This window comes from Mauremys reevesii, linkage group 6, assembly GCF_016161935.1.
Source record: "Mauremys reevesii isolate NIE-2019 linkage group 6, ASM1616193v1, whole genome shotgun sequence".
In the NCBI taxonomy this organism is placed as follows: domain Eukaryota; kingdom Metazoa; phylum Chordata; order Testudines; family Geoemydidae; genus Mauremys; species Mauremys reevesii.
The window spans coordinates 40461654-40486018 of NC_052628.1; the positions used below are offsets into that span (position 1 = coordinate 40461654).

The 24365-nt window shown below is 40.0% G+C and overlaps 1 protein-coding gene across 5 annotated transcripts in view; it reads left to right on the forward strand.

Annotated features, from left to right (window-relative positions):
- MAST4 (microtubule associated serine/threonine kinase family member 4) overlaps positions 1–24365 on the forward strand; it is a 419070-nt gene that overhangs the window by 234224 nt on the left and 160481 nt on the right. Inside the window, exons 1-2 of one of the 5 annotated variants that reach the window (XM_039543763.1) lie at positions 5164–5233; positions 9266–9346. The exons of the other annotated variants lie outside the window; for them this stretch is intronic. Coding sequence (XP_039399697.1) covers positions 5187–5233; positions 9266–9346 — 128 coding nt within the window. The 5' untranslated portion in view covers positions 5164–5186. Of the gene's footprint in view, positions 1–5163; positions 5234–9265; positions 9347–24365 lie in introns of those variants that run through there. 5 annotated transcript variants of the gene reach the window in all.

Below are 24365 nucleotides of genomic sequence, written 5' to 3' on the forward strand. Positions count from 1 at the left end.
AAAAGGTTAAGTTCCTAAGTACACGGACACCTGAAATGGGGATTTAGGTGACTAAGGTGAGGTACCCATTTTTGAAAACGTTGGCCTTCATCTTTAGCCTATCTAGGTTTCGAACCACCATGTGTACACTGGAAAATCTCCCCCTAGCTCTGATCCTCACATTTTGTCACATTATCAAGGCTATTATTCAAGCTAAGACAGCACTTCAGTGGGAGCTTGTATCAACATAGGCAGTATCTGTCAATACTCAGGTGAGTCTAACTGGCAGGAAAGAATAATTTTTAATTGCAGTCTTGCTGGGTGTTTGACGTTGTACAGAGCAGAAACTAAAATAGGAGATATTTCTTCAGTTGGTCAGAGACTTGTTGCCAGAGAAGCAATTTGGTTGACAGCAGAAGTGATATTTTGCAGTGGTTGATTTCCGGGAAATTAGACTGCTTGCAATAGTTCCCTGTTTTTGAGAATGGACTTTTCTCTTGGCATTTAGTTCCCATTATTTTCCCTTTTCTTTGGATATATAAAGAAAGTAAAGCATTAGTTAGCCTCTGCTTTGCTTTGCTTGGACATCCCACTGGCATACAAGAACTTGGTGTACAAACCTGAAAAAGCTGCCTCACTCCCACATTATAACAACTGGTTTTAAATTTAGTATCAAGAGCTGATAATTCTGTTCTCCAGAAAATTGTTAGTAAAAACCATCATTATGCAACTAAACTACTCACTGATGGTGATAGTGGTGGTGTGTGTCTGTGTGTGTGTGTGGGGGAGGGGCTTTCCAGTAACCTCAGTATAATAGAGCCTTGAGCTAAACAGCAAGAGGTCAGTGCAAGCGCACAGCCACTATCCACTTACAGCAAATAAACAGTAAATGTAACTTTTTAATGCCATATTGCAGTAGTTAATCTTTATAATAGTAAATAGTGATCTACAGTGCTAAACTGAAAGTGTTGGATAAGTCAATAAAACACTTGTCACCTTTTTCAACGCTGACACTACTGTAGAGAGAAATGAAGTTTAAATTATTATCTCTGACTGAGACATTGATCCTATCCCTGCCCCTTGGAAGTACAATTAATTTTGTTTATTCCAGAAATAAAAAATAGAATTGCGTTAAATTAATGAATGAGATTTTCTGCAACAACATGAGCCTCATTTTAATTGTTTTTCCAACCAGAAACTGGCAGTTGTGACTTGTAGCTGATCAATCTGAAGTTAAACTCAAACAATTGGGGAGTCAGTTCTTAGTAGCTAGACTTCATCTAATTAAATTAAGGCTAAATTTTGTTGTATAAGTACAACCGAGAGCAGAATTTGTCAGAATTCACTACTATGTTCTTCAGTAAATCATTTTCCCAAGTCTTCTGGAAATGCCGAACGTAGGGAAGAAAATCTCCCATACCAGCGCAAGCTTAATCCAAGGTGAGAATAAAATACTACCGGTGACTCTGACTCGAAGTACCAGCATGAGTCTACTGAAACAGTAATATGAAAATTTTAAGAATACACTCCTGATCTGACCAGAAGTTGGATTCTCTTGGTCTCTGTGGGTTTCAAAGTAGCCTTTGGAGCTATTTAGCTCTTACCCTGTTAAAACAGAACTGTCTTTTCCTTTAAATCTGCCGTGAAAGTTTTTATAAAGATTTATACAATAGAAGCCATGCACCTTGCCTATATATACATAGTAGTTGTAGAGATTTCAACCAAAGGATGATAATGCTCATCAAGATGACCTTCACCCAACAATCAGGGAAACAAATGCTGTGTATAGTGGTAATATTACCTGAGGAAAATTTAAGTGAATATAATCGGAATAGACAAACATCCAGTCCCAAAGTCTACAGAAGTAGTATAAATCGGTGCACAGGTTGTGCAGCTTTTCTTCATATTGCCCCTCAGTTGCGTCACATCTCTAATCTGGAGGGACTGTCCCAAATTCAATAGTCATAATGTACTACTGCTATTATTAATTATTTGCATCACTGTAGCGCTTAGGAGTTCTAGTCATTGGCCAGGACCTCATTGTGCTAGGCCCTTTACAAACATAGAATAAAAAGACAATCTTTGGTCCCAAGAAGTTTACAATGTAGAGAAATTGGCTGCCACTCCTGGTGGCTTAAGAATATTGAAAGATGACTTGCAGCAAGTGGTCTGTGTACAGGTTGCTGCATCTGTAAGGTACAGAATAGTTGTAAAGAATGGCTTGTGTTTTACTTACAAATTGAGGGGTAGATTTTCAAAGGCCAAACTGGCAGTTTGGTGCCGAATTGTCCCCTTTTTGCCTTTAAAAATCGGCACACACCTCCTATCTTAAGTTAATAACTTTAATCCACTTCCATGCATACATCCTGTTTTGGTAATGAGTTTTCTCATCAGATAACAGGAAGAGAGTATAAGATTTGACCAATAAGATTATTTGTAGGATAGATGTGGGCTAGTCCTCTTTGTTTGGGCCTGTCTGAGTTTTTTAACCATTCAAGTTTTGTTTTTTTTTTTAAACAGGACTTTTAGAACTTCAAATACACAATTCTGGGTTTTCTTTAACTTGATTTCCAGTAGAGAACAAACTAAGGCCAACAGCAATATGTCAACCACATTAGAAATATTGGCTAATACAAATATGTAATGGAAAGAAAAAACATAACAATGATTATTTATTGTCTTGTGTATAATGATATGAGTTCTTTGGAGCCAGGGAGATAAGCTACCTCTGTGTTTGTATCGTACCTCACATATTGTTGGTGCTTCTGATAATAAGCAAGCTGCAAACAATTATTTACTACCTAGACTTCATATTTCAATATCGTTTTGGAAAGGTACATTGTAAGAAAGATCACATTTTGGGCCTAAGGAACTGACAATTTGGTCAGGAAAATCTTACATATATCATTTAATAAAAGCCTCCACCTCATCGCAGTTAGTTTTGATTATATTTTTAAAGACCAGAGGTATGCTGAAATGATCACCAACGTCTTAAACTAACTCCATAGTTGTATGCATTCATGCAGGCGACATAAGTGATGCTGATACACCAAGATGTAAATAAAAGGAGCTATATTAGCTTTGAAGTTTTTAAAAAACTGAAAGATTATATATAATATTGTGTGAGGTGTAGGCACCACTGCCTCTGGTTAAGGCAGTGGCACCACTGCCTCTGATACTTTCCATCATAAGACCCTGTTTTCAGTTCCTGATATTTTTGCCACACTTTGACTCTTCAGGCTGAAGTTTTCCATGCCAGGTGTCTGCCTCAGGCTGCGTGGGTTTTGGTTTTTGCTTGTTTGTTGTTTTTTGTTTTAGGTTTCAGCAAAAATGATTCAGCCATTTCTGAGAATGAGATTCGGGAAAAATATATGATTTTTGTCCATGTTAACAAATTGGTTGTAATTGTTTTAAAGAGGCTCTAGAGTCTATGTGCTTTGGACTTAAAAATTGTTCAGGGGGCATCAGGCATGTGCCTTCTGCTTCCTCATTTAAAAGTTCCCAAATTTGGTCAAGTTATGAGCTTTTGAAAAATAAAAATTCAGTTTGCACATGCTCAGTAGAGTGTTGTTAGCACTTGGGAGCTAAATTCTCCAAAGATTCCTTTTGCATTTTCTGACCCATATGTGCTAACTGGACTTCATGGGTATTATTTTCATAGAGCAATCTAATTCTCCGGGGTGGGCGGGGGGGTCATTTAACTTCCTTAACCAAGAAGTCATCCCTTTCTCTTCCTGCAGTCCCCTGCCTCATTCATAACATACCTTCTAAATTCTGCCACAAACTAGGCAGGGGCCCTTTATGCACAATTCTGAGTGATCCCCAGAGAAGCTCCATCCTGTGCACTGAATGTGGAAAAAATATGATCATGTAATTAAAGCTGTATCCTAATGCATGTGCACAATGTGGGTGAACTAAGATTGCTCAGGCAACTTTAATTCTGATATTTCTTAGCTTTTGAAAACTTGACTTTGCAGCCTTAATAATGTTCTTTTGAAAAAGGCTGTTTTTGGAATATATATATGTTATCACAAGGAAAAGTAGAAATTTGTGGATGCAGACATTTAAAACTAAAAAAACTAATGGTTGACAAGTAGAAAAACCATAAAAACAACATAAGTGATTCACATAAATTGTTTTCACATTATTGTTACATTACACTGGCATGAAGCACTTGCCATAGAAAACGTTGATTTGAATGGGTAAAATATTCTAGCTCTTATATGATTCGTAATAAACACTTACATAAAGTTTTAGCTTTCCATGTTTCATAAAAGACATAGCTCTCATCAAGTAGTTTACTATCAAAAAACAAAAGGCATTGACCAAAGAAGGGGATAGGGAAAGGAATGGGTAAGATGAAATCAAATAAGAGACATCAGATATACACTGTACTTTGCACATTACTGTTATTAAAATGAGATTGTTTTCAAATTTTATATTTTTAAAGGCAATCTAAAATGTCTTTCTTCAGTTTGCAGTCTGGATCTCATCCTTAATAAAATATTTAACATTTCCCTTTTTAACATTCAAATACAACCACCCCAAACAGAACACTAACTTTTTGTCTTACATTAACAATCAGTGCTACAATAACATAATGTATTTGCTCCTAAGTCTCCTAAAATCATTTTCTATATCAAGAAAAAGAGCTTACATTGTCATTCAGTGACTTGCTATTTTATTGCCACAGACACTGAATAATTCTATTTACCAAGAAAGGGGATAATGTGACTTAAACAAGATGGCTAAATTCTATCTGATAGGATCATAGGGGGTAGTAAATGTTTGACATTTGCCGAGGGAAACTGTTTTCAGCGTACATTGCTGTTGCTTTATGTTTTTGAGCTGTCAGTCTGTGTGGTGAGGGGGACTTTTCATTCTGTCGAGGTGAAAAGTGTGCGTGTCAGTGAGGCAACTGCTTTTTTAGGCTATTAGAAATGAATTACTTGACGTGCAGAGCTGAAGGCTTCATTCTCTTTGCAAAATCAGTGTGGTGCGCATTGCTGTTAACTTGAAAAAGGCAGCTGACATCTCTTCATGACGGCTAGAGGTGGAAGGACCCAAACTTGCAGTACACCCTCCCCTCCCCCCAGAGATTGTTAGTCCATTCCTTTATAGTGGTTCATTTTGGCTCTCTGTCATCACCAGGATGCTGCCAGTGAATGTGTCATGGTTACAATAGAGTGTGGTAACATATAACAGCAATGAAAGCCCAGCGGGAAAGGCTACAAATTCCAGGGTTGACCTTGGAGTAAGTATTGTCTGTCTTTAATATTTTAATGATTTCTGCATGGCATTAGCTTTTGTGCAACCAATAGCTATTTAATATATGTTTGTACTGACAGTCTCGGAGCACTGCAGCTTTAGGTTGAAGGAACATGTTTTAAATGCATTGCAGTTGATTTCAAAAAATGTGTGAGCCTAGAGCCAGGACATTGCAGTATATTTAGAAGAAAACATTTCTGCATATTTAAAGTTGCTGAATCTCAGATCATGAAGCATCCTAACAGCTCACAGTGAAAGAATGTATCTGTAGGCCATGGTGTCTGTCTTTTTCTCCTCCTCTCTGTTACTGTTTGTTTATCCCAGTGTTGCCTTTCAGAAAGGCCTCTGTCTCTGGTGAATAATACAGAGCACTACAAGAGATTAGAACATAATAGAAATGCTATTTGTGAGCATTCATTAGGTATGATGCATATTTTACATGTGTAACAGAATATTAATGAACTGTATAACATTCTGAATGATTCCTGCTTAGCATCTAGTCTCTGCAGTAAATGTGTTTACCTAGTTTAGCAGTGTGTTTACTTTGTATTTTCTTAAAGCTGATTAACTCATTTGCCTGCTTTCAGCTCTTACTTAGAGAGTAGCTACATGAAAATATACAAATTGGCTTTAAAGTGAATATGTTGGACAAAGCCTCTTATTCACAAAGTGTCAGCACATATTTGTTCTAAATAATCAGCCAGTTGTATTTATATCTATACATACGTACCCATGCACAGACGCCATATGCTATGTATGTGTTTATACAGTGGGCACCCCAGAAAATTTGCTATTTCAGCTAGATAAATAGATATGATTACTTCAGATCCTGCAGTATTCACTTGGACTTCCCCATTCTTGCTACAGGAAATACCTGAGTACTGCAAATACAAAGGAAAAGTTATTTAGTTATAAAAGATATTACCTAAGACATTTGGAAAGTTTTAAAGGGAGACATGTATGCAAATATATTTTGTGTGTGTACATGGAGAAAATAATCCATTCTAATATTGCTTAAAGGTGCCAGAACCCTTATTACATAAAATAACTTTGGAGTTAGTGCTTTGGAGTTCTCCCATTTATGTGTTTAAAACATTATTGAAAAATTCTGTATTTCAACGAAGACTTAATAATACTCCTGCTGCTTTTACTTTGGAGGGGTTTGTGAACTTGTAGGTACCTTTTGGGACTTCAGAAGTGTATTCTGAGAAAGAACATTACTATTTTTCACAAATTTTGAAGGAGTTTCTTACAGGGAGCTCCTTAAAATAGTTTCCATGAATAATTTATAGTTGTATTCTCTTTTCCGAAGAAATGGCAATTTAAATATTTTAAAAATTAAACTTCACCGGAAATACATAATAATCTTATGCAAATAATGTCCCTAGCTACAAAAGTTGGAAAATCATTTACAACAAATATTTTTCTTTTTGTAAAGGGAGGTAATGACTTGTACCAAACAGTATATATCATCCGTCCTTATCATGCAACCTCCCACGGTTATGCTTGCTTTGCCACAGTGCTCAGATTTTGAATCATATATATTGTTAAAATGTATATTACTATAATACTAGTTGTTTGCTTTTTGTAATTAAAATATTGTCACAATAAGAATTATGTATCTATTTCTATTACCTTACCCCTTTTACCAATACTTTTTGTTTTATTAGAATTGAACAAAATTTTAAAAATTAACTCTTAACTAAGTTGTCTCTGTACTTCCTTATATTTTACTTGTTTGAACAGAGAAAGGACATGGCAAATTTATGGTTGGTTTCACCACAGGCTCTTTACCCCAATCCACTCCTGCCACTAATCTTCTACTGCACCCTGAGCCCCAGGAGGGGAGGAACATGGAGAGCACAGGAGAATCACACTCCCTGCTCTCAGTTCTCCTGTCCATAGCACCCAGGACCAGCAGGGAAAGTCCTGCTCAGCCCTTGCTGCCCTGAAATGGAGCATGACCAGTACAGACAGTCTGAATTTAGCTGCCAAATTCTAACAAGTCTCAATTGAGCATGGCTGGAGATTTTTCAAAGGCATTTTTCCACATGAATACAAAAGGCACATCCCTGACACTCTGGCCACCTCCTGCAAATTTCAGGTCCCTGCTCCAAAGATTGGAGATGCTAGAGCTTCTCAATGAAAAGTTTGTAGGACTTGTTTTTTAATGTGTCAAAACAACATATTTTCCCTAATTTCATTCTTGGAAATGGCCGGACCATTTTTGCTTGAACTTAAGCTCCCTCCCTCACTCCCAAAAACCCCACCAAAAATACACCCAACATGGAAAAGCTCAGCCTAAACTCTAAAGTTTGGCAAAGTTATAAACAACTGAAAACATGTTTATAATGGTGTCTCAGATCCTGGTTGTCCTTTCCCCTGCTGAATTCTCACCAGGCTGCTGTGCTTGGATCTGCCCTGGATCCATCGTATTTCTAAGCTCTCCTGGATCTTGGGAACTTCATTTGCAGTCTCTTGCTCTAGCCTCTTGGCACAGATTCTGTATCATAGTACTTTCAGGGAATGAGACTCCCACAGTCTATCTTCTCTATGTGCCAAGCATCAATGCTCACCCCTAAGACACCCCAGTTACACAAACTTACCCTCCCCAGAAAACTCCATCCTCCTGGGGACACTGGTTTAGTTTACCCCTTTTCAAGGCCCATGATAGTTGGATCAAGTATACATAAACTTTGCAAAGAGGATTTCTAAACCAATCAAATTTTATCCTTATGGTTGCACTAGCACAGGTGCAACTCAGCCTGTGATGTAACTTTGGGAGTGCTAGCATAGGTTGGCCACAGGGTCCAGGTAGATGACATGATGATGGGGAAAAAATGCTGGTGACTGGTCTATCTGTGTGCTCTCACTATTGCTCTGTCTGGAGCTAGCACCAAAGCTAGAGTAACAGTAGGAGAATTTGAGAGAGTCCTCAGTGCACACACAAGTTCAAGTAAAGCTAACTAATTGCTTTAGGACAAGAATGGAAGATGTCTAACTTTAGCCAGTTGCAACTATAGGCATGTTACCGGACATAATAAAAAGCTTTCCAGTAAGCATTTATGAGAATAGTGCATGTCACTGTATGCATATGCTTCAGAGGTGCAACTGTGTAATCTGTCAGTGGCCTTACAATGCTGTTTTTACAGACGAACCTTTCAAAGTAGAACTACGCTCCAAAGTACTTTTTAAAGACCGTTTCTAAGGTCAAAATTGTCCGATGTGATTGTCTGTTAAACACGCGTCCGTACTGACTCACTTAAATATTTGGTCTGACTTTCAGAGCTGTTGAGCATCTGCGTTTCCCACTATTACAGTAGTTCATTGCGTTTGAAAATGGGGCCACTTTTATTTAGGTACCTACATTTGGACTCCCAAATTTGAAAATTTGCACCAACATTTTCTTATACCCAACAAAATCATATTTTTATAAAGCCAATGTGCAAAATCAAATACGCCTCTACCCCGATATAACACGACCCGATATAACACAAATTCGGATATTATGTGGTAAAGCAGTGCTGTGGGGGGGGCGGAGCTGCGCACTCCAGCAGATCAAAGCAAGATTCACCTATAACACGGTAAGATTTTTTGGCTCCCAAGGACAGTGTTATATCGAGATAGAGGTGTACTTAGTTTTAGGTATCTGGATATCTTCTTGTGTAAAGACTGCTATATAGCGCTTGTTGGGTTTTTTTTTAACCACAAACCTTTACGAAGTTCCTTTTAGTCTTCCCTAGAGGACTCACATGGCAATAATTTTTTTTTCTGCAAAACGCCAAACATGTAGGCTACTCCATGCTTCCCACATGATCTTATTTTAAATTATCAATTTATACTCAGGGTGGACCAAGACTGATGTGGCTAATAGTGATAATTAGTGGATGGTTGTTTACCATTTCATTCAAGACAGAGCTCTAAAATTTCTGTTTTAAGGACCATAATCCCTAAAGTAAATCATGCTACTTTTACTGAACCTTTTGTTTACTAGAGATGACATTATTTTAACTTTCAGTCTCACCCCAAGGAGCCTGAGCCCAACCCCAACAAGTCCTTGCAGTCCATGCAGTCCTCTGTTCGCTTTTCATTTTTGGAGGTAAGCAAGTAAACTTCCGTCATTGCCATTCTTTTCTTCATTTAAAAAAAAAACAAAAAAAAAAACATGGTGGGGGTGGGGGAAGGCAGATTAATGAATCAAATATGTCTCTGCAGTCAGGGAAGTATGTCTACTTAAAACAAGATCTTGTTCCAACATTAAAGTATTTCTAAAATATCACAGAAACATGTGAGATGGATTAAAGAGAGTCAAGATGTTGATGCATAGGGAGTTGGGAGTCATTGAAAAATCAAATATTTTTATTATATTCTGTTTTCTGCAGCTAAATTGCAACAATTGTTACTAGTTCTTATGGGCCTTGCAGTTTTGCACTTATTTTGGTGCATTGTCTGTACCGGGGATGCCTGTATGTGTGTTCACTTTGTCACTGAGCTCACCTCCTTATGATGAAATGATTGTGATAGGAGGTACAAACATGCAAGTGGGTACATTGGCTTTTTTTTAATTTGTGGTGCTGGAATTTAATATTATATCAGTTTAATGAGAGATGCTGCACTGTTTTCCATCACGTTAAAAGTCTGAGGACAGTTCAGAGGGTGAGGATGTTCATTATTCAAATAGTTATTTTTGTGTAGAAGTTAGACAATCATGTATTTTTAGACAATGATGTGCTTTTATGAGGTCAAACAGTTTTAAAAATAGGAATTTGGTGTCCAGGAGCTACACTGACCTAGGAATGCACATAGTGATCTAGTGTAGGTCCGTTGGACTGGTTCCCCTTCCAGCAGTAGAAATACCATAGCAATAGAAGTTGTGATTCTAATACAGTAAAACTTCACAAATATGCACTGTGAGGTCTTATGTCTAAGACATGATTACTTGCTCAAAATATACGAGAGAACATTTACTATTATACTATTAAAGATAATCATAGATAATGAAAACTGAAGTACACTTGTCAAATAAACAAAATTTATTTGGTGATGCATCATTCTTGCTTTGTTCAGTGTCTTGCTAATTCACAAGATTAAGTAAATTACCTTGTGTCTTTGTCATTAGTGTGAGTTTACAAGGTTCTGCTCAATGGAGAATGTTCTCAAAATAAATATTAATACATTGTTATACATATCAGGAATGAACTACTATGTAATTTTGTTAATCAAGAGTTTCAGCAGATGCTCTTAGGGTGAAGAAACTTTGAAAAAGTAGTTTGTTTTTTAATTATATAGTAATGCACATATTGTGTGCATTAAGTACACATAAGTAGGCCTTAAGCATATGGTTCTAAAGCTTTGGTTGAACGTCATGTGGAAGACGTTACGTGAATGTATTATTCTCAGTAATACACAAATTTCTTTATTAAAACAAGTGGGTCACTATCATCCTTATTTTTGTGATTTGAGATGAAATTGGGAAGTGTGGTATTTTCTGTGTTTTGGGATTTCCCCCCTCAACATTCTGATAGTTCCCTCCCCCCCCCCCCGCCCCAATGCTGAGATGAGATGGGGTTAAAAAAAGGCAATTTTTTGTGTATTTTTAAATATAATTTAAGAAGTCATTGAATATATTCTGTTCTTAATGTGTTTGAAAGCTCTCTTAATTAGCTGGTGGTCTGCAGCAGTATTATATGCTATAGGGTTTGTCTTGATAGCAGGAGAATTGTGAGTCATTTGTTTTCAAACAGCCTCTTATGCAGCCAAGAGAGAACATACAACTCTGATTCATTCTGGATTGTGACCTTCTCTTTTTGTTTTGTATATTTCTGTAAATTCAGGGGGTTTGAAAAGTGCAGAACAGCAAATACATCAATTAATAGTTGTCATTCAAGGCTGGTCAATAGGAGAAAAGTGTGTATGTGTGTGAGGCAGTGACTTCACTGAGACTACTCTTGCTTAAAAATAATCAGGTGCATAAGTGTTTGCAGGACTGGGGTCTTAGAAAAATGTGAATGGATAGAATTTTTGTGGACTAGAGCCCTTGGCTATGGTCCTATCCTACCAGCCCTTTCCCTTACACAGTTGGACCATAGAAAGCTATCTTCTGTAAGTTTCACTTACAGTAGTTGACATCACACTATTGGGATTGGTCATTTTGAAGTAATTAGTATTACTCTCCATAAGGGATATTGTATTAAAAAAATTGCTTGGAGATGATAGGTTTCAACTGTTGGGAGTCAGCGGGAAACAGGCACATATCTGCCATTTGTACATTGAAAAATCTCCAACTTATATAGATGGCTTTTATATAAAGTTTCAAATGCGCCAGGTACTTTACAGTACATACAGAAGAAATGACACCTCCCCCCAAAAAGCTTTCTATGAAACCACAAACAATTGAATATGAAAAAGCATTGGGGGTGTGCATGAGAAGACAGTAGAAGGGTTGCAAGAAGATTGAGGAGTTGCTTAGAAGGTGATGCACAGATATTGATTGAATAAATAATTTTAAAATCCAACTTCTAATCTAATAGGTTTAGTTTTTTTTAGTCTTCATTTGGGTGGGCATTCTTTGGAATGGAAATGGGGAATGGTGGATGGGGGTTCAAATATATGTTTATAGCAAGACCAAAATTAGCAGGGAGAGTGGAGGAGATAAAGCTGTTGAAAGAAGAGGGCAAAAAGCATGCCGAGTAGTAGAGGAACTAAAATAAAATAGGGTGTGGTTGAAGGGAGAAGCTGATGGCCAATGATTAGGTAGGAAAAAGCAGTGTCTTGAATTTCGGAACTGTGTGATGTGACCAGGAGCTTGTTAGGTTGTGAAGCTGATTTGGGAAGGCCGAGAGGCTGTCTGGGTGTGCATGCCCTTTAAAATAAGGCTACGTCTACACTTAAAATGCTATGGTAGTGCAGCTGCAGCTACTGAATCACTTGAGTGAAGATACTACAGCAGGGGTCGACAACCTCTGGCACGCGGCTCGCGAGGGTAAGCACCCTGGTGGGCCGGGCCAGGCCAGTTTATCTGCTGCGTCGGCAGGTTCAGCGGACTGCGGCTCCCACTGGCCGCGGTCCCCCATTCCAGGCCAATGGGGGCAGCGGGAAGCCACGGCCAGTACATCACTCGGCCCACGGCACTTCCCGCAGCCCCCATTGGCCTGGGATGGCGAACTGCGGCCAGTGGGAGCCATGGTCTGCTGAACCTGCCAATGCAGCAGATAAACAAACTGGTCCAGCCCAGCCCACCAGGATGCTTACCTTGGTGAGCCGTGTACCAGAGGTTGCTGATCCCTGTACTACAGCAACAGGAGTGGTTCTCCCATTGCGGTAGGTAATCCACCTCCCTGAGAGGCAGTAGCTAGGTCAACAGAAGAATTTTGTTGACTTAGAACTGTCTACATTGGGTTAGGTTGGCTTAACTACATCGCGTGGGAGTGTGCACGTGGCTATGCCGAACTAACTTTTTAGTACTGTAGACCAGTCCTAAGTTTTTGAAGCTTTTTTTATGCCTGTTGGCTGTGTTGGCTCAGCAGGGCTAAGAGGGAGTGTGTTTTAATAATCCATCTTGTGTATCATAAATGGAATTGTTTACTGAGTGCCAATCAGTTACACCTGTGCAAACCCATTAAAAGCTCATGGGGTTACACAGGTGTAAATGGGGGTATAATTTGAAGATAACAGGAGAAGCACAATTTAGTCTGCAGAATCTTTATTATTGGCCTGCTATTCAAAAGGGAAATATAGCAACTTGACTTTCAGATCCTATGTTGTGTTTGTGGGGCTGAGAGGTAGGAAAACTGTTTAACTAGTAAACAGAGCATATTGGTAAGAAAACAGAGATGATAGACCTAGAGCCCTACATGGTGTTTTAAGTCATTTTCAGAGTAAAACCACACATTAAGTAGTTGCACTTGACCTTTTAAACCCGCAGACTCTGTCTTCATTGCATAGTTAACCAGGGAGAAGGCACATGGATTTGAGCATCTGGGTTGGCCTAGACCAGATCTGAGCCATCTCCACAGTAAAGCCATACCTGAGTTACTGTGTCCTCACTGTTTTGGCACTCACCTGTGTATGTCTAAGGGCATAGTCCATGCTTCTTTGTGCTGAGATGCTCTAGGATTCTTTTTCAGTCAATTGTGGGAAAACTTATCTTCTCCTTGGGGAGGAGGCGGTACTGTTGGAATGACATTGGAGGTCTATCAGCACTCAAGGGATTTAGCCTATGTCCTCACTGCAAAGAGGACATAGGATTAAAGAGGATCCTGGGTTCTAACCCATATCCCCAGGAGGGCAAGATAGCCTGAGCTTAAAGAACCTCCATACCAGGGTCAGAAATTTGTCTGTGTGGATGGTAGTGGGGTTTGGGCTAAAGCTCAGATAAACTGTGCAGTGAAGAGAGACCCTCAATGATTTGGGCCCTGCGTGCCTTAAAAATCAATTTTTTATGGACAACCTGAAGAAATGTAAATAGTTGTATACAAATTTGACAGTCATATAAAATGTTTCAATCTGCCTTCTTAATAAAATGTGTGCATTAATAAAATGGTGTATTCTAAATAGGGAAATGATTGAGAGAGGAAAGAACCTTGAGAAATTGCCAGCCTGCACCTCTCTGAAGCGACATTTTATTTATTTATTTCTTAATTGTTTTAAAATACATCTTTAGGTGCCCATCCAGTGCTCTAGAGGCAATTATTTCCTTGTTGCAGTCTGAAAACTGCTTTATCTTTTTCTTTTGTAAGAGCTAACTTGTCTGAGACATTTTAAATGCTGTTCCGTTGATCCCCTTTCCCTTAGCTCACATAAAGATTTCCCCCAAAGTAGCTGCCTGTTAGTTTTTTATTATAAAAGCTTGTGGTTGTCTGGGCTACATTTTATACATATATTTTATTTAATGTGAGATTTGCTTCACTGCTTCAAGTTAGTGATTTAGATTAGCCAACAGTTTGGGAGAGGATAAAGAACTATATGAATTTGATTAGCGTCCATATTATAGCCAGCACTGCAAAATGGTTGAGCATTTGGTTATATTAAATCTCTGATGCTGACGGTAGTAAAGATTTTTACTTTTGTTTGGAAATCTATACAAAAGTCTGCATATCGTTGTAAAAGTGACCTGAATGAAGATTTCCTGAACTACTTTCTAAAGCAAAATAGAGAATGAAAAGCTTCTAGCAGCATTCTTCTGAGATTTGCTCAGTTTTGCTTTTGAGATACTGCTCTGATTACTTTACATATGACTTCCTAGCCTATTTTTTTTAAAAGTCCTTATCTGCTAATCTGCAAACAGTTCTGCTTTACAAATTTTTAAGATAAATGATCTGTTTATCTCAGCACCAAATATTAAACTTGACAGCAAAACCTCGCATAGTTTTATGCATTTTGTATATGCAATGGCCATTTTATCTACCTGACATTAATTAGTTTAATATGTGCAACCATCTAGAATGGATATACGTTTCTTTACTTTGGATGAACCCAGTACTTTCTCTCAACTATTGTAAATGACATTACAGAAAAGAATGAGGTGTAATTCCTAGACTTGTTTTTTGACCTCTGTGTGAACAGTGGAAGAGCGCAGTGAACGCAGTCTATAGAACAAAGTCATCAGAAGAAAAAAATTAATCTTTCTTGAAATTTAAGAGAAACAAAACAATTCCAATGGGAGTTTTCAGTGTTCGTTAGTTAACTTTACAGATTGTGGGGAATGCCATACCCTATTGTGGGAAACCTGTAGGAAGGAGGATAGATGGCTCAGGAAACTCACCAAGGGGAGTGGAAGAAGCAGGATGGGCACATCCACTAAATGCTGCACATCATGGGAAACTGCTTTCCAGCCCGAGGATTCCAGTACCTTGGCAGTCTCAGCAGACACCACAGGAGAATCCATAGCAAGTGGATCACCTTCTGCTGTGCCCTCTGCAACCTGCCTTTTGAGATGCAGAAGAAATGTAAGTCACACCACGTCACCTGCAAAGGACATCTCGCACCAGAAGAGGCCAACCCTACCAGACTATGTTGCCATCATCCCATCTCTGCTCCGAATGCAGAAACAGCACATGCCCCAGCTCTGAATTCCAATTCCCCAAATAGTCCAGCTACTGCATCCCAGCCAACTCCCCCAGAGCAAAAGCATGAAAAGGTGGTCCAACAATCTACTAAGGGAAGGACTATCCCTGTCCCTGGGACCACCCAACAGGATACTACCATCAAAAGGGTAAGTGCTGCCTCAAAAATCCCTAAGCTGGATCCTGCCAAGAGGAGGATGAGCGCCCCCTCGCAGCTTACGCAAGAAAACTCCATCTCTAGACAGCTTAGTGCTTCCTCACAGAACGTCCAGCATGACACGGTCATCAGAAGGGTCAGCACCCCCCCACAGGTAACTTCACAGGACCCTGTTATTGGAAGAGCTATCATCACTGCACAGGCTACCCAGCCAGTGGAGAAGCTATCTCCACTGCTAGGACCATGCAACAGGACCTCACCCCTAGGCGGAGCAGCACAGCCTCCAAGACCACCCAATGGGACCTTTGCCCCCAGCAGGTCTCTCTATGCATCTAAGACACCCCCCCCCCCCCGACAGAAGGACCAATGTCATCCCAGAAACTCCCAAGCAAGACCGCATCCCTAAAAGGGCCAGTACTGCTGCCTCCAAAACTGTCCTTCCTAAAAGGACCAGTGCCACCCTAAAATCTGTAAGGGAAGACACTGCCCTCGTTCTGGAGATCACACTTCAAGATCCGGCTGAAAGGAGTACTCAGCACCATGAAGAAAATAGGCAACGAGCTAATCCCAGAGCAATTTTCCAGCCTGAACCTGTGGAGATTCAGCAGCCAGAGAAGCAGCAGTCTTCGGCAAGGGCCGCCACACCATGGCAAGCAACTTGGATAGAGGACTTGGCAAGGACAACCTCCTTCGATGGCTTTGACCTCCTTGTAGACAGACTCACTAAAGACCTGTCTGTAGAAATTGTATCTGGGAGGATGGGAACTCAGGAGAACACACTGACTATTCACAGAACTCCTGCGTCGGGCCATAACAACAACAACAACAACAGGACAGAGACCAGGAGAAGGAACATCAGTCATTGCTATGATCAGCAGCAGCATCCAAGATCCAGAAGCTCTACTGGTCAACCACTCTAAGGCTATGAGAGATCCTCAGTGGGCCCTCATCTTACTGTGCAATCCCATCAGAGAGACTATTCTCGTACTTCAAGGGGGTGTTGAATGTCATGCAGCATCACAGGGTGCCTTCATCCTCTATCCCGGGTTGACTATGCAGGGGACCTGGAACAAGACTTTACATCATGGGAAGTAATAACCAGACTTACAAAGACCAAAAACACAGCCCCAGGAAAAGATGGCATTCGCTACAACTTCCTGAAAAAAACGAGACCCCAGTTGCTGGTATTAACAGCTCCTGGAAGAAATCTGTGATGGTGCTCGTCTACAAGAAAGGCGAGCACGACCCCAGCATCTGGAGACCTATCTCTCTCTGCTCAATGATGTACAAACTGTGTGCCAGCTGCCTCGTGGCCAGAATAACTCTGTGAACGGAGGAGCCATCAGCTCCATCCAGAAAAGCTTCATGTCAAGTGATGGCTGTTACAAGCACAACTTTGTCCTTCAGACTGCCATCCACATGGCCAGGAGGGCAAGAAAGCAGTGGGCCATAGCATGGCTCGACCTGGCTAATGCCTTTGGATCAATGCCCCACCAGCACATTTTTGCCACACTGTGAGAGTTCGGAATGCCAGGAAATTTTCTCCAACTGATCCGGGAACTTTCTGAAGGCTGCCGCACCACCATCCACTCCAGGGAAGGCGAAACACCTGAAATTTCTGTCCATAGGAGTCTGAAGCAAAGCTGTCCCCTCAGCCCCATCGTTTTCAACTTAGCCATGGAGCTGCTCATTCAAGCCATCTCCAGTGGTTTAGGTGGTTTCGACCTATATGGCAACAGAGTGAATATCCTGCCTACACAGACGATATGTTCCTGATCTCAGCCCTGAGTGTCTCCAACAAATGGTAGACATCACCAGCCAGTCTGCCAACTGCATGAGACTCTGCTTCAGCTCAAGGAAGTGCGCATCCCTGCATATCGATGGCAGTAGAAGGAACTTGGTCCAGGTGACGCCGTTTCAGATCCAGGGTGAACCCATGATCTTCCTCGAGGAAGGGAAGCATACCAACATCTCTGCACACCTACGGGTTTCCACGTCCAGCAGACACTTGAGGATACCATCACAGAGATCCTACGAGATGTTGCCAGGAACAACTCCTCCCTACTGGCACCATGGTAGAAGATCAACACCTTGAACATCTTCTTAATCCCCCGTATCTCATTCATCCTGAGGGGATCTGCCATGGAGAAGGTACCTCTTAACAAGGCAGACAACACCATCAGGCAGCTATTGAATAAGTGGATGTTTCTTCCCCAGAGAGCCAGCAATGAACTGGTGTACCTCCGTAGGGAAGGTGGCCGTGAACTCTACCATCCCTGGAACCGACAGCTAATTGCAACTGGACATCGCCATCGCAACAAGGATCAGAAGAAGATCATGACGGTGAACGTCAGTGTCCTTTGAGAACAGGACCTCGACCTTCCATGATGCCCAAGCTTGAAAGGTGAAGAAATATGCCCCTCTGGCCGAAATCTTGAGAGCTAAGGGTTACCAGGTTCAGACACGTGTGCTGATCATCGGAGCTCTGGGTGCATGGGACTCCAGTAACGAGCAAGTGCTGAAAGAATGCGGAATCAGTCAGCACTACGCTCGGCTGATGCGGCAACTCATGGTGTTGGACACCATCAAGGGACATCTACATAGGCCACATCACCAGACATCGGCAATACCAGGAGGGATGAGCTGGAGTGATGATGAGAAGCACACTGGGGAAAGTAACTAAAATACTTTCTTCATGGATTGTACTTTCTAAATGGACAACCTACCCTAAATTCTCAATTACTGAGGGACAATTTTCTCTCATTGCTATATTTGCTTTCCACAACCAACTCTCTGTATAACTTTTCATGAGTGATGTATCCGAATACTTGGATGCTAATATCTAAACTTTATTCTTAAATTTATTCACCTAAATTTGTGTTATTGCTGATTGCACTGTATGTATCTTATGACTTTAAAAACAAACTTTGTATTTGTGAATAATCTAAGCACTATACCCAGACGTACAGACGCTCTTTTCTCAACCTGTGTACTATATACTTTTTATACTATATACATTAGCTTTAATAAAATTTTAAAATCTTTAATGCCATAATTGTGATGGGCCATGGTGTAAGCTTCAAAATATATGGGATGAAAAGAGGGAGTGCTTTGGGATGGACTGGGTTGCCGACAATTGACGTGGGACCTGCTTACAGACAACTAACAAATTAGCCTCTTACTGCTATAGGGTACAGTCTGTTACTTTGCCTTGTAGGAAAGGCTGTAAAGGGCACATTTTGCACTTGAATTTTGGAGCTGTATGGGGAGTACACTAGGACTGAATAATGGGATTGCATAGGGTGTAGTGAAGCTATTGCCTTGTATTCAAGTGTAGTATTTAGGCATGCATTAAAGAAATATATATTCTTTTCCCTTCACCTTGGTATAAGTTCATGGATGCTAAAAAAAGTGGGCATATTATTTCCCTAATGTGGTGCAAACATAAGGTAAAACCATGTCATTCCTAAGAACATTATATATCATGTATCTCTTCTCTTTCTGGTGCATTGGATCAGGTGCAGACTTAAGCTAGCACTTCTGATGGTGTGGTGGTCTGTGGCTCACTGACTGGCTCTCTCAGATATTATTTTGCATGTTTTGTAGTGCAGTGATGTCCAGATGATTCCATAGGGCTCATGATTCCTGGGTGTTTACCCCTGTGGCTTATGCTTGGGATAGTCTCTCAAATGAGTCTCATTCCTGCATCTCATGAGTATGATGAAGATACTCTGATAGCACCTCCTTCCTTCCTTTGCTCTTCTGACCTCCTGGAGCACCTCCTCGCTTCTCCATTGCTTTTCCCAGAATTCAGACTCCTGTCTCCTTGACAAATCTTTGGTTGTTGCACTTGTTCCTGATAAATGCAGGGAAAAAAAACCTGATGAGTGCCCTTGAAATCATCCTATTTTATTCTCTGTCTGTGCAACCACAAATCACAAGTAAGACTTTTCCTCTCAATAGAATGCTATTCCCTGTGCTTATTCATTCTGCCATCAAATTTCTGCCTGTTGAAAGCTTTTCTAAAAAAAGTTATCCTTGGAGAAGAGTTAATTCTACCTTCCACCTATCCATAACTTTTTTTTTTGTGGGGCAGCGGGGAGAGGATGAGGTATTGGGGGTGGGGGGCAGGTACTGGAAGATAGAATCAGTGGTGGTGATGTTAAACCCTTCTCAGTCTGCTGCAATCTTACAAGATATGCTGCTTCAGATACCAGAAAGGAAGAAAGACCTGTTATTCCAGCCATCAGAGATGAGATTTTCAATTTATGTTAAGGAAATCTTTTGTATCTTGTGACCCATGATCTGATGACTGGACAGGGATTCAAAGTAACAGCTGTGGCAGTGGGAGGCTTGCCTTATAAAGGAATATCAGAGACTGCATGGAATTTTTACTGTGTGAAAAATTCTATTTTATTAATCTCTAGGAATGATCCAAAATCAGATCAACAGTAAACCAGTTTGTCTGGGTGCCTTTAGGTGTTATGGGATGGTAATGAGTGCCTTTCAGCATAGTTTTATAGCCATTTACATTGTGACTGGTATATGGCAACAAACTTTTTAACTTCAATTCAAATGTTTTTTTTATGAAAAAGTACTGCATACATCTGCAGTAAAGTGCGTGTTTGTGTATTTTCCCTCTGCTTGTCTGCCAATTTGAAAAGCATGATCAGGAGAAAGGGAGGGTAGGAGAACAGTAGTTGGGTGAGGGTTGAAAGAGCATTAATGGCACTGTCTGCATCCATCCAGTATCCTGGAATAAATCTAGGGAGCAGAGTGCATCAGTCACTAACAGGTTCTTTTACTCTGCAGCTATATAAGATATTTTACTGAATTCGAGATTGATTGAGACACAAATACAAACATGAAGGCTTTACTTAAAATCCAGTTAAATCCAAGCATAATTATGCAAAAACAGAAGCATATAACAAAATACCCTCTGGATCATGCATACTCACAGTCTTAGGCTGGTACAAGATAAAGCAGCCCCAGTGCTGAGGTACTTACAACCCTGTGCATACTTACAATCTTATGGAGACTGGTAACAACAAAGGCAGAAGAAAAGTTCGGTGGAGATCACCCCAAGAGGGCTTGTTCATACTCAGGCTTCCACTATTTGGTCATCCTTCATCCCTAATGTTTCAACTAGGGATTGTTGTTGTTTATTCCTTTAAAAATCCTCAGTATGGAAATGGTAGTCTTTTCTGAGTGACTAGATATTTAGAACCTGGATTATTTTCCTTTGCAGATAATTATCTTTGCAGCAATTCCAAACCAGAAAGGTAATGAAGCTCTTTTACGAGAAGAAATGAAGATGTTAAAATAGGCTGATAATTTTTCACTGCACGCATATAGATTCCTTAAAATCTATGGTCTATCAAGGGTGGACATGAATTGAGCTGTTCAGAAGAGATCATTTGAAAGGTTAATAGTTCCTTTCAGACCAAGATAGGCAGAAAAACGTGTGGATTCTATCCCGTGTTGTATTGAAGCCATCTCAAGAATGTCCATGTGTGTAAACTGACTAGAGATAAATGACTCAGTCTCTTTTGTGTCAGGATGTGTGTAAATCAGTGGAAGAGCAATTTTTTTGAATGATCACGCACTAAGGATGGGTGAATCATATAGTCAGTTTTCCTGGTATCACTAAAATCGAGACTTTTGGGTCATTGGAATTTAGCTGAGTAATTTTGGCTTATGATTGGATGATGGAATATTGATTTGCACATCTTAGCTATTACTGAGAGAAGCATCTTGAGTCTAGCAATGGCAGGGCTTGGAACAGACAGTACCGATCCTGCACTCTTAGCTTTGCCTGTTTTGGTTAGTGGATGGTGTTTGAGACGCTGACTACAGACCAGGCATACTTGCCTATTGACTCCATGGAGAAGGGAAGAAGCATTATCACCCTTTGTGCATGCTCTTCCCTGGTTTCTGTGTGGAGGAAGAGAGAACTGCCCCTTCTCCCTGCCTATGACAAGGCATAGGTATTCTTTTCTTGTCCTCAGTGGGGTGAAAAGATGATAATGTTCATCTCCTCAATTCAGCATGTCTCACCTCCCCCCCCACCCCACACACCTTTCCCCATAACCTCAGGAGAGAAGAATCATAGAAACCATGGTAGAAGCCAGCATGAGGAAAATCCTCCTGCTGTTGTCTAGCTCCATTTCTTTATTTCTTTGGCACCACAGTAGTTTCTGAGCACCTCACACAAATATGTATGAAATTATTCCCACTGTACTGTGAAGTAGGGAAGCATTATTAGTCCCATTTTACAGATGGGCACAGGGAAATTAAATGACAAGATCACACATGGAATCTGTGGCAGATCCAGGAATAGAACCTGAGGTGCTTTTACCACAAGTTGATCTTCCTTTCTAAGGCCATCTCCTACATCGTGTTTGTGTTCACTTACTCCAACCATGTTTTCCTTGTGTTCATTGTATCTGAAGGTTGTTCATTCTCACGTTAATGTTTCTGGGCAAATAAACTCTTTCCTATAAATTCTTCCCGTCTCCCATGATGTTCGGTTTCACTGATGCAACAGATCAACATGTTATGTTTGGTACATGCTGCTTGGGGGCAATGATACGTCTTGGCATCAGTTGAGAGATGGGCTAATTAACTGGTCCTTTTTAAAAAATTAGATGTGAGACTATGTTGTGCTCAGTTATCCCTGTAATTCTTTCTTTCAAATATTTATCCTCTGAAAATCAGGAAGATTCAATAACTCAGCTTTCTTCATTTTGACCCTAAATATATTGGGAGTTATTTGAAAATTCAGACTGCAGGACATGGGTTTATTAAAACAGGAATTTTTTTAGGCTTTTGAGTAGGAGACAGATGTACAGATTTAAGAATGTATTGACTGTAAAACTATGTGCTCAGTGCCCTAAATTCCAAGGGTAATGAAGACAGGCATTCCCCATAATATTATTTAAGCATTGTTTTCCTGTGTAATTTCCTGTGTTCCAAAGTTCCAATTTTCCAGCTCCCGCTGCATAGGATACTCCATCACACGCTATTCTGTTGACAGCAGAATCAACTGAATCAATCACTGAAGTCAGCTGGAACATGAACCCAACCTATTGCAGGGGAGAATCAAGGAAATGCCGCTTTTCTAGTAACTTAGTATATAGCACCCAAGGTTCCAAAGTAGTTGGTGTCCTTTTTATACTTGCTGCAGTAAAAAATCAGGATTTTATATTTTTTAAATCATGTGTTTTAAATAATCCAAACAGAAAAACAGCACATGCCAATGTGTGAGGGAGAATCAATCAATTTCCATGCTCCAACAGATGTCCATGGTAGATGTGCAGTCATCATTACAGCACAGGTTGGCAGTCATGTGGGATGGGTACAGGGGATCTGTGAATTAGAAAATCTTCTCTGTTTGGGACTTTAGCATATAACTGTACAGCTGATGCACTTTTCTTTGCAGATCTCCTTTAGACTGAGCAGCTGGTGCTAATTTCAAGATTTCTACCACTCAAGTTTGACTGACTGATTTGAGTGCTTCATAGCTGTGGTGAGGATCTCTGTGCTGAGCTAGGGAGCATCATCAAATAGGTGTTTTTAAAATGAGAAATTAAGAATTCATGTAGCAACATTCTCAAATGCTACAGAGGTGAATGACCCCTAGCATGAATGATACCCAGTTTCTTTCTCCTATCCTCTTTCCAGCTTGGTTCCCAATTTAATTGGCTTTGGAAGAGGGTTGGGTTCAGTCTGGTAAATCTGTTAGAAGTGGACAATGGGCCGCAGCTGTGGAGTGCTCAGCTGCAGCAGGTGAATGTAATGGGCTAATTTTGCTTAGGGGTCTGTATTCATCTAAAAGCCCTGCTCTAGGAATTTATTGTAGATTATACCACAATGTGTATGCCTAGGAAATTGCCCCATTTTTACCCATGGCATCTGAGAAATGAGACAATTTAATATCTAAACCCTAATTTCCCTGAAGAAATATTAGACGAGTTTTCTATAGATAGCAAATAAATGTTTGTGTCACAGTATTCATGTGTTCATTAATGAAGATGTTCCATATTACAGAAAAGTATATATGTAGTATGGAATGTAGCTGTGGGCTACTATAATTATTCATTTTTAGTTTAAAGCCTACTACAACACTTTTGTTAGCAAGGTAACTTATTCTTGTGTGTGTTTGAGATTGGTTTGGTTTTTTACTCTACAACCAAATTGTTCACAAAATATGGCTTGTCTGAAGGCAGCTGTAGTTGAACAACACCTATAATAAAGGCTAAGCATGAGTACTGTGCTCCTACACTTTCCTGATAAATTATAAAACTAATCTCATTGTTGCATATTTTGAAGAACATAGTAGATGGTTTTAAGAGATGCAAGTTAAGATGTGCTTGGGTACTGCATTGGAGAGTGGGAGAATGTGTAAATATTAAAAGCAGATTGGGACTATTTAATAAAATAGGTCTGTAACCTCTGAGTACCATCTTGAAGTGCATGAAAACATGGGCATTGCAAGAAATGTTGGTGGAATGGGAGTTCTCCCCATGTGCATCAATGTATCATTGGAGTTATACAAATATATTATAGGCGCAAAGTGGTTAATTACCCATCTTCAGCCATGTTGCTACACTTAAGAAGCCATTTAGTCCTGAAAAAGTGCATTTCAAAAATAGAAACAGAATTGTTTATATACCAGTTATAAAATAGATACAAATATTTCTTTTCTGATAATATGATGTTGAAGTTCGGCTCCAAGCACCAGGTTACTTTGGAAAGCTGATGAAATTTTTATCTGGCGCACTATTTGCTCTCCCTTGCAAGAGTTTCTTGCAACAGAAATCAAGATTTCTGAATTACAGTAGTGCTTTCCTCATTTGTAGAAATGATGAGACTTCAACAATGAAGCTCAGACATTG